Source organism: Ceratosolen solmsi, unplaced genomic scaffold (assembly GCF_000503995.2).
Source record: "Ceratosolen solmsi marchali unplaced genomic scaffold, CerSol_1.0 scaffold6, whole genome shotgun sequence".
Classification (NCBI taxonomy): domain Eukaryota; kingdom Metazoa; phylum Arthropoda; class Insecta; order Hymenoptera; family Agaonidae; genus Ceratosolen; species Ceratosolen solmsi.
This window is the reverse complement of record NW_011948414.1, coordinates 9,161,420-9,173,394: the sequence shown is the minus strand read 5'-3', so window position 1 is coordinate 9,173,394 and position 11,975 is coordinate 9,161,420. Positions and strand designations below refer to the sequence as shown.

Here is an 11,975-nt window from a genome sequence, read left to right as displayed (position 1 = left end):
AATTGCCCAGAAAAATGTAGTTATCATTAACCTACGTTTCTTAAAAAAAAAGGGTTTGCTATTATATAATGAATTATTTTGTATCATTATCGAACGATCGAAACTCATACTATTATTGCTATTATTTTAATTATTTTGTTTTAATATATTACATGATAATACAAAAATGAATTCAAAGGTTATTGTAAGAATTGTCTTGAAATAAATAGTTATCGATAATAAATCGAATTATTAGAAATCGAATTTAGAAATAATAAATCGAAAATCAAATTGATAACTTCTTTGTTACATCAGATTCATTAATTTTTTTTTAATATAGTCATTTTTATTATTTACAATTTTATTAATATATCTACGAATTTGATAAATAAATAAAAATTAGAAATCTTAAGAAATAGTTATCGACACAATTAATGATATATACACTAAAATATAAATACATATACAGAATGCTTTATTGAATTGTTAATTTATTGTTAAAGAAATATCAGTATTTAATTTAGACGAAAGTAAAATTAAATAATAAAAATAAATATAAAAGTAGTACTCGATGGACCGAATTGAGATTCAGTCAAATAAAATTTGATTCCCAGATTTTCATCGCGCGGTCGGTACAATGAACGACTACACAAACGCCACCAAAGGATACACGCCAACACAAATGCACCTCGCCAGCGTAATTGCGGTTTTAATATGACGCAGTACTGGCGTTAATGCGCCACTGCTAATGGGGTAATTATAATAACCATAATTCGCTGAGGCAGCCAACAGGAAACGCCAGAAGTGGGAGAGCCGGAGATAACCGAACAAAATGCCCCCCCCCCCCACACGGCTTTGGCCGCCATTGTGGTACTGTGCTCCCGACCTTTAATATACGCGTCCCTCTTTTCACTCTATGGCCTTCTTTCTCCATGTAGATGAATCTGCGTGCTCCTCTCTTTTTCGTACGTTATACTGCAATTAGCGAATTTCGTAATTAAATTGAGGGAGGCGACAGCTACGCATAAGCGAATTGTTTACAACTTTCGGCTGTGATGATTCATTAAAATGTGCATCTGCATAGAATAAGCACTTGTGTGGTGGAGTTCATAGATGGATCGGCTTTTTAGAGAATTGAAGCGGTGCAATATTAATTAAGAGCTCATAATGCGTACCAAGTGCACATCATTTTATACGCGTGTCATTATTTAACTGCAGAACTTTCATTTTAGCAATTTATGTAAGCTCGACTTATATGTGATACATTTACAATTTTAGTATATTTTTTCTTCGTAATAGATCATTGATATATATATATTTAATGTTACTTATGAACATAAACAATTTTTTTAGTAAAAATAGGCACAAAAATTAAAAGTATTAGAAGTTTAAAATAATTTTTATTAATAAAGTTTAAAAAAATAATGTATTACTTTCTAAAGTTTTTATTTACAATAAGTAATAGCTGAACAGTATCGCTTATATACTATTTTATTTTATAGAATATATAATTATATGTAACTATTTCTCCACTGGAGAAAAACTTTGAGTTTTTAAGATAAATTTTGAATTTTAAATTTAAGAATGAAAAAAATTTATCAATACAGCATATGACAAATCAGCTTGAATTAACAATTATTTCATATTAACTTAGCTTTGTTATGATATTCTATTATTTTAGTAAGACTATTTTTCTTTATTCTAGCTTTAGCTTTAGCTTTAGCCATGATAGTACGATTTCGATATTGTTTAGCACTATCAAAAAATAGTTGATAAATGTTATCACAATATTGAAAATGTTTCAAAGAAATATCACTACTATTTTACCAAATAATCGAACATTTTTGTTTAATTGAAATAAATTATATGTCTTTATATAAATTTCTTATATTGTCAGTTTGTTGTAAATTGTCAGTACCAAAAATACAAATTGTATAGATTTAAGTCAACATCTTTGAAATATGTATTTTAGTTCGTATTCTAAATAAAGTTAACGCATAATTTTTCAATAAAGACATAACAAAAAAATTAACTTCCGAAGACTCAACAATTACGTTTTACAATCTCGTTTATATTGATTCGACCATCTTTTTACAATTATTAAGACAAATTGTGAAGCTGACTTTACCAATCTGTATTTTAACCGAGGCTGAGTTTAATAATCATTTCACTTTGATTTGTAAAAATGTATTTTAAATTCAATTATGTCTGCGGAACGATATTCAATGTTTCTATTTTGATTATAGATGAACATCTATGAATATAAATAAATATTTATTGTCAATTTAGCGTTGACAAGTTGAATATTTTTAGAGATATCTATTCAAGAGTATACCATTATAAAGTTTAACTGGATCAAATAATTAACGCTACCATTTTATAAAGAAGTTAAACTTTGAACTTTAAAATGTTTCTACATTTTATCAAATAAAATTGTATTTTTAAAAAAATTGCTTTCGGCTATCGTTCTAATGAAATTATAGAATATTTTCCGTCGAATTATTCAGAAGTAATAAATAATACATAAATTGAACATAAGTTGTATAATTAATGTTTATACGTTCTTAATTTATCTATACTATTTATTTTTCTTTTATAACTAATGTTCTTTTTAGGCTACCGAATTTTTCATTAATTCACCTAAGAAAAATAATTTAATTCTTTTCAAAAATAACTTACATTGTCGTTGCAAATCCATTGATATCCACGGGAGCTCATACGCATGAGCTGTAGCTCATTCGGCTCGATCAGTCCATGCGGTACGTAACCAATTACACCGATTACTCAATGTTTACCTGGCTTCCTGTCTGGATATTTACCGGAACTCTGCACAATTCATCGATAAACAAATGTCGAGGAAACAAGAGGATCACTACCAATTGTACATACGTTAACTGGGATAATTTATTAAGCACAGTACTATATGACCGATTGCTTTCATTTAAATATACATGTATTAATTGCTTTGAACATCGATTTCCCTTATACCTCAATGATTTTTTAATTCTTAATTTTTATCCATATGTCTTTTGCAACATGATTAAGTTAGATTGCAGATTTAATATATATCAAAACAGAAGATGTTTAATTAATCGAAATGGAAGTTTACTAAATTAGTATTTGTATTATGATTTTCTTATAAATTTAACTATTATTTAAAAAATCAATAGCGTAGAAAATAATAAATGTATAAGGATAATTAAAATTTTTTAAAAGTAAATTCAGTATTATAATAATGCAAGCGAGATGGGCTTTATTCTCTAAAACATCAATTAATACAAAATATGCTTGCAAATTAATTTATATTTTGGATATCATAAACATGAATTAATTTAACAAATTAATAAAAATAATATTTCCATTTTATCTGTGATAAATCTTTCGATATATTTGTATAGTTGACGGCATACGTTTACAGAACGTAATATAAGGCAAATTAATGTAATTATTGAATTACATAATGACACAAGTACATAATAAAAATAATACTCACGAAAATGTTGAAATACCTGTTAAATGTTAAAAATGTTTGTATTTTTAAATAATGTTTATATAAAATTATAACAATATCTGTATTATCAAATTTACCTATTTATTTGAAAGCATTGCGTTTAATTATTGACATAAAATTTATATGCTACATGTTAATATTTTCAAGATTGTAATAGATTATATTTATATGATATTTTTCGTTAAAATGAAATAATAAATAAACCGATTGAATCTAATTAATAAATGTAGTATTAAGAGATTGTGAAAATTAATTTGAAGATTTGTTATAAGACGATTGTAGAAATGTGGACTCGATCAAATAATCTTAGAAAACGAATTAAATTAAAACTTGATACAGTTTTTACTGTTCAAAATATTATTATTTAATTTCACATTTTAAATGTAACAATACTTTTAATACAATCAAGCAGTAAAACTTCTAAAAATGGTAATTAATATCTGAGCACTGTTCAATATGTTGTCACCGACGTTCGGATAACCGAAAAAGGTAATGTTCCCTTAAGCGTAAGTATCTGCCCGCCCTGTGAAATTAAATTAAAATCAATTAACAGAATATCGAACATGTACTGAGGTTCAAACGGATGCCATTCCCGGTAAAGATTTTACTGTCAATTTGACGAAGAGGGCACGGTAGAGGAGGTAGGGATGGTGAAATACGCGCCAAGTCAATTATCTACCTGATACCAGTAGGTTGTGGGCTTCTAATAGTTAGTAGGCTTGCATAAGGGCACTGCAGAAAGAGGAAGAGAGGGAGGATGACGGGGCTGGCGACGAAATCGAAACAGACCAACCGTAACCAATTTGCGCCCCGGTTCTATTTCCTTTCTCTCTCGCTCTTGCTCTACTTTGACCTGCGCTTACCTAGGCTGTTTGTCGATTCTGCGTAATCCCGGATCTGTTTGAAAATGGAAAAGGGATTTAATTGATGTTACGAATAATATTATATATTTAAAATATATTAATTTTACCTTTCTTTTCCAATACCTACACTCCTATATATATATATATATATATATATATATATATATATATATATAAAGGTGTTTTTATTAATTATTATTGCTCTTGGTGATCAATATTCATTTATATATAATTTTATCTCGTGGAATAAATGTTTCCGAATTTTCTATTGATATAGAAAAACTAATTCTTTTATATGAGTGGTAACTAATGTTTAGTTGAAATTTGTACATATAACTAAAATATAAGCAATGTTTTTATTAATATATTTAAATTTTATAAAATGCATGTATTCATTTGAATTTTTACTGTTCAAAGTTTCCATTGCATGCTATAACTTATAATTATATGGATTACAATCTATATTTCATTAAATTTTATTTAAAAATATTATTAAGATTACAAACTACAATAGACGGAAGATATGTTAATAATGAAAATAATTTTATATATGTATCCAATTTTTTCTTATTTCTTTTTATTATATTCAAAGCTTTATAACACAGTATAATTCAACATCACTTTCATTAATAATGATCAAAGTTCTTTTTGTTTAATAAAATAAATATATAATAAACAATAATATTAATTATAAAGGTTTTTTTTTCTATTATAAATTAATATAAAAAATATTTCTGTTTTATTCTTATCATCTATATGTTATTATCATATGCATACAATTTAATATTTCTATAAAACTATATTTATTAAATTCGAATTTGTTAAATTTCATTAGTTATATTTCTAAAATAATGATTAATTAATTATTATTGAAAGATTCGATATTTATAAATCCTTAAAATTTATTGAATTCTATATATTTCTATATATATATATATATTTATATATATATATATATATATATATATATATATATATATATATATATATATTCTTATAGATTATATAATATACATTTTTGTAATACATATTGAAAAGTATTCAACTTCCTCGGTTTATAATGAATAATAAGGAAATAATAACACATTACTATATAAATATAATGTATATATAAATATTATATAAATATTAGCAAATATTCAAATGTTGTTTATTTGCATCTAATCTGATCATTTCTATTTTTTTTTTTTTTTCACCTCTATTAATCTTCACCCATTACCGCTTCATTAACAGACTCGAACTATTTCTCTTTCCACGCTCAAATCTCTGCTTAGATCCTCTTAAAATGCTGATGCTGAAACTTTTTTGTGCCCTTTTAAAAAATAAAGATATTCATCATGCGTATAATAATACCCGAGGCACATCTACGTAAGAAATCGAGCTTGCGGCACGCGCCTCTAAAAAGAAAATCAGCGTCGATTATTCGGTTAAATTATGATGCACGTAGCGGAACGAGAACGATCTGCAAGCCTCACATTTTTCTTACTGTTTAGATTCGACTTTAATATATGCGACGGCCTCGCTTGCCTCGTCGAGCGAGACACATAGTCACGCGCGCCACCCTTTTATAAATGGTTTATGGATATGCTGCCTGGACATTTCGTGGCGCATCTGTTCTCTGCGCAATCGAGTGTAAATTTAGTAGATTTCGAAAACGTTTTATAATTTTTAAAGTACAGATGGAAAATTACTTCAGATTAATGGCTGTAAAATACAACCACGATTTACCAAACCAAATGTCATTTCGTTGTTATTCACATGTTCATTATACTAGTATAATAATAACATATCTTTTAAATTTTAATCTCTCTATTTTAAAGAAGAAATTTGATATAGAGCAGCAATATCTTTATATACCCTGTAGTACAAAGTTAGATGTTTTGTTTATGCAAATGTAATGTAGTAAAAATTTATAGTTAAAGAAATATAATTAATTATTTGATAATTAAAACGTATTTAATAGTTAGTTGGAGAGCTCTCGAACGATCATATATCTTAAATATATCATATATGTTAAATATATAATTTGGCTAATTTATGCTAATAGATGTTTAATTTAAAAAACAGTTTGTCAATTACCGAATTTATATTCAATCTATTTGAAATTTTTTTTTCGTTTGAATATAATACAAATTTTACTGAATTTCCAATCATTAAATTTTTTATAAATTTTGATTATAATAAGTAAAGAAATAATTTTAATATTAGTGTAAAAAGTATGTTGTTGATAAAGTTAGTAAATTTTACAAATATAATATTAATGAAGTAAGATATGCATAAACTCACTTGATAGGAAATTAAAATAATTTGTAGAATTGAATTGGTGGATAGAAGTAATCAAGGATATACATCAAACTGTCCGTCACATCTAGAAAGAGATTGAATTTAAGGGGTGAGGGCATGAGATAGAGAGATAGAGAGAGAAAGAGAGATAGATAGATAGATAGATAGATAGTTAGATAGAGAGAGAGATATAGAGGGGGGGGGAGAAAGCGAGATAGAGGGGGAGAGAGAGAGGGAGAGAGTGAGAGTGAAAAAGAGAGAGAGAGAGAGAGAACAAGGGGAGGAAATAGTTTAGTTTTGTCACTTGGTGAACCAAGCCTCCCCAAAGTTGTTCACGCCTATGTGGAGCGGTGTGCCAACTTTCGTAAGCGCGAGCCAGGATAATTGGCCAATTAAAACGCGTAGTGATGCTACTTGCTGTCTGTCTCTGTCTCTCTCTCTCTCTCTCTCTCTCTCTCTCTCTTGCTACCTGATAATTATACTGTCTCGCTCGGTGGTTCATGTCCACAAACGCGCGCATTTAATAGTGTCCCGGTATTCAGTATTGAAGCTTTTCCATGATTAAGCGTTGAATGTATCATCGATAACAAAACAGGACGAAATATTGAAACAATTAAGAAATGAAACAAGGGATAGAACATAAGAGGCGAATGAAGGGTGGGAATTAAAGACAAAGGCAAACATATTTTTGTTACTTGTATAAATTAATCATTTTGATATCTTTATTTATTATTAGATTCACTGGAATATAACATTTTATGACTTTCGCATTACCGAGGTAGTAATTATAATTTAAAGTTTACGTTATGAAGGGCTATTTAATCTTAGACTTGTGAAATAATATTAAATTTTGTCATGGGTAAGTTATCTTAAGCCGTAGAATACGAATAGTCAATACAATGACGAGATACAGTAGATATATAATAGATTAAATGTATATAATAACTAAGAAATTTATTCAATACCTCATAATTAAATAATGTTGTATATGATGAATAATTAAACTTTGGAAGATAATAATTTATTGACAAAGTTAGCATGAAACGAATTTATTTTAAATATTATTTATAACTTTTAAAATCTACAACTATCAGTTTATAAATGAATTAGTAATCGAAATCTAAAATGAATCTAGCCGAATGAATAATCTAATAAATGTAAGTTTATAAATAAAGATTAAAATGGAATAGAAAATCACATATTGAAAATTGTTGATAACTGTAGATAAAAGGTAAGCAAATCATATATTAATTTTATTGAGATAAAAACTTAATATTAACATTATTGATAATAGATATTATAACATTAAAATTCAATTTATTAATTATAATTAATTTTCTATTATGAGTATTTAAGTTAAGAGATGGCTGATTTTCTCAAGGAAAGTGAAAAACAAAAATAAAAAGTAGAGACATTAAATTTTGACAGACTCGATTTTTTCGAGGCGATTGCGGCGTGTTTTCTTCCATTATACAAAAAATGACTTTAGTCTGCTTCGTTACCAACAAAGACAAGTCGTCTATATTAAGAAGTTAGTTGTAATTATCCGCTCGTCTAAGCAGCTCCTGGAAAAATCACTGGAAATATGACTAGTCTTCCCGCCCACCAATGTTGTGCTGCACATTACAAGTTGACAGCAAATTAAAATTCAATTGTGGGGATATGGAACATTTATTTTTTAGTTCGTTACACATAATTATAATTAAGTTTTGCAATTGAAAAAAATGTCATAAAGTTTTTTAACAAAAAATTATTAATTTAAAAAGAAAAATAAAACCTATATAAAATAAGGGAAAATATTAATGTAAATTAGAGTGATGTTTAATTATTTTTCAAAATTATAATATAAATAATTAGTAATAATGCGTACATCCGAACACTTACTTCAAACTTCGAAAGGATATGCAGCTACTTATGTAACATATACATGCACGCACACGCATGCACGTGCACGAACATGATAGACTTAAAATTATTGCATTTTAAAAATTTCAATAATCCTAATTATATTTATTATACTATTTCAATGGAACTTTTATAACTTGCTGATAATATTATCTTGACAGTAATGATAATTCCTAATCGAGATTCCACGAATAACGGCCAATTTGGAAAATAGATTAATATTGTAATTAATCGGTGATTCATTTCTGCGAATCAGGGTTTTACACGATATGCTGTGCATTTGCTCTTTTGGGGATGGACACATTGGTTTATATTATGGCACATAGGTATTGGCATAATCCTTTATACCTTCGTTACATTCTTTCTTTATTTTCATTGGATAAGAGGTTTCGGCCTGTGCAGGTCAACGATTATAAATTGCGTTACCATTGCACGAGCATTTCAGTTGAACATTTGACATTGTTGAGAATTGTTCGTTCCTTGCATACTTCTCTTGGGAAGCGTTGGCTCTTCAAATCGCAGGTAAGCTCATATTTTGCGTGAATTTGTGAACATTTGATTCGATAGTAAAGAAAAATTTAACTTGGTGAATTTTAATCGTGAAATTAGTATAATGATGAGAAAGCTCATCTATGAACCTTTATTAAAAAAGTTTTTATATTTTCTGCTCACATTTGCGATTCGTCATTAATACAAATAATAAACATTAATTATTGAATATTTTTATTTGAATGTATATTAAACAATTTTTTTTATTACATAAAATATATAATATATATTTATTTAAAAAAAATATTTATAAAATCGTTAAATTTATAAAATCTTAAACAATTTTTTTTTTTTTTTTTTTTTTTTTTTTTTATAATACATAAATTATATAATATAAATTGATGAAAGTATTTATAAAATTTTTAATTTTTTATTAACAGTGCTCAATTCTGATTGTCGTTGTAAAATGGAAGGCTATAATAATGGTGAAACGCCACTTCTACATGTCGCTGTCGCTAACAATGACGTGGCAATGGTTTTGTACTACCTTCTCTCGAATCATGACGTAAATGCCAAGGAAATGTACTTTGGCAGAACACCGTTGCATATAGCTGTACGAAACGACAATATAAAAATGGCTCAAATATTGCTGAACTGTGGGGCTGCGATTAACGAGACGACCAGAGATAATTTAAGTGCTCTGCACATTGCCGTGAGCAATCGCTCAAAGTCAATGGTCGCACTTTTATTAAGGTACAATGCCAGTATCAATCCTGTGATAAACTTTCTTGACAAAACGCCATTATATATGGCAGTGGAGTATGGATGTCTGGAGATCGTGAAAATGCTGCTTGAAGCTGGAGCATCGATTCCAAAAGCAACACGAAGAAATTCAACGCTGTTGCATGTTGCTGTACGCATTGGTGATGTAAAAATGACACAATTGATATTGGATAACATGGATATCAAGGCTCTGGGAATGAGAGACAATATCCAATATAAGACACCACTTGACGTAGCTGTGGAGCTGAATTATGAAAGAATTGTAAACGTGCTGAAGCAACAAAGTACCGATGTTCAGCAAAAGAGGCCAACGACTAAAAGAAAATTCAAGCCAAATGTTAAAAATTGGAAGAACGATAAAGTTGTTGAATTATTGTTAAGAAATGGAAAGAGAATTCCTGTCCCAGGCTTAATTTTGAATGGGCAAAATAATTCTCGTACCAGATTCCATGGGCATTAGATTAATATCGAAAGACAATCAACACAAACTTAATAAATTAAGTGCAATTATAATTAATAAGAAAATAAGTAGAGATATTATAAAAGTTAGTCGGTTATTCTTGTACATATCGATTTGTACATTGATATTTAAGTAATTTACGTTGCATGTTAAAAAAAAAAAAAAAAACAAAAAAAAACGGACTATATTTGTATAAATAATGTAAGGAGTTACAAAGCTTGTATATTATTATTTTAAATGACGTTGTACACAAATTACAAAATGCTCTTATATTCCAGTGTATTAGATTAATAATTTGAATTGTACTATCAGGATATTTTATTAAGATTTAAGGACGTATTGTTATTATATATGTAAATTTAAAATTTTTTTAATTATTAAAAATTTATTTTATTATAATATATGTGTTTTCTTTTCTTTGATCCAATCTCACAACGATGGCTTTTTTTTTTGCTGTTGTAAGTTTTAATTAATTATAATTATGTGCTATTTTGCGCTTGAATATATAAATATTTTTATAATTAGTTTTACTTATTTTATAAACATTATAATGAAAATAATAGTATAAAATTATATTTCTAAGCTTTCCACAAAACAATGAATGTGGTGTATTACACAAAATTAGAAATAAACTTTTACATTGGAAATTCAATAAAATTTAAATTTTCAAAAAAATAAATATCTTCTTTTAAGTTAAAATTCAATTTCATATTTAAAAGAAAAAATCTCTCATAATATTAAGAATTTCATCAAATTATATTTTACATTATAAATTTTTTTTTCCATTGTAAGGCAAATAAATTTCAAGTTTTAAATGCAAAACACAACGTATATATTTTATATTACCAACAGTGTTAAGAGTCAATGTTAATCATTAACAATGTTAAATTATTTCATTCGTTTGGAATTGATAATTTATTTTGATTAATTAATAAGCTTATGTGCTTTTTTCTTAATGGAAAATTGTATATGATATTTTATTTTAAAAATTAAATTTCAAAAGTACGAACAAACAATTATGATTAATTACGTATGATTTATAAAATTATTTATCGACCAACACTTTATTAAAATGTAATGAAAATTTCTTCGAGCTTAAAAAATTTCCAAAATCAGAGGTTCTTTTTTTTCAAACGAAATTCATTAAAGTAAATTAATAATTAATATAAATACATACATACAATTTAGGCAATTTGTAATGTTTTACTTTTATAAGCGGACTGAAAATTACCAATCAAACTTATAATTTATGTGCCGCCTCTATAGTATCGTATATACAAATTATAAATACAATTATGCACACGGGAAGCGTCGCTGCCAAAACATAGTGTGACAGTTGGCTTCGGTGACAATGTAGAGTGATATCAATGTCGACACACACAATCATCCCATGGGATCCGGCGCTCAGTTGACAGGAGTATATCGATTCCAGTTGTCTCGTATCACTGCAATAATAATGCGTAAGCGATACCCCGACTGTGTACTCGCTCCTGTTCCTCCTGTCTCTTGCGTAGTGATGCTACACATTGTTCGGGGCGGGGGTGGGGTGGGGGGTTGTTATACGCATGTATTTTCGTTGAAGGTGGACCGGTTTAACCATTACCTTAGGGCCTAATTCCCCCGCCCCATCATGATTCCACTCCATGTCTCTTAGCAAAAGATCGACGATGGTGCCGACACTCGACACGATAAATTATCTCAC

At 27.8% G+C, this 11,975-nt stretch overlaps 1 protein-coding gene across 1 annotated transcript; it reads left to right on the top strand.

Annotated features, from left to right (window-relative positions):
* Window positions 1–9,496: 9,496 nt before the first annotated feature.
* Window positions 9,497–10,273, top strand: LOC105368408 (ankyrin-1-like). Its single transcript, XM_011507418.1, has one exon. It carries the CDS (start codon window positions 9,497–9,499, stop codon window positions 10,271–10,273), a length of 777 nt encoding a protein of 258 aa, XP_011505720.1.
* Window positions 10,274–11,975: the final 1,702 nt, after the last annotated feature.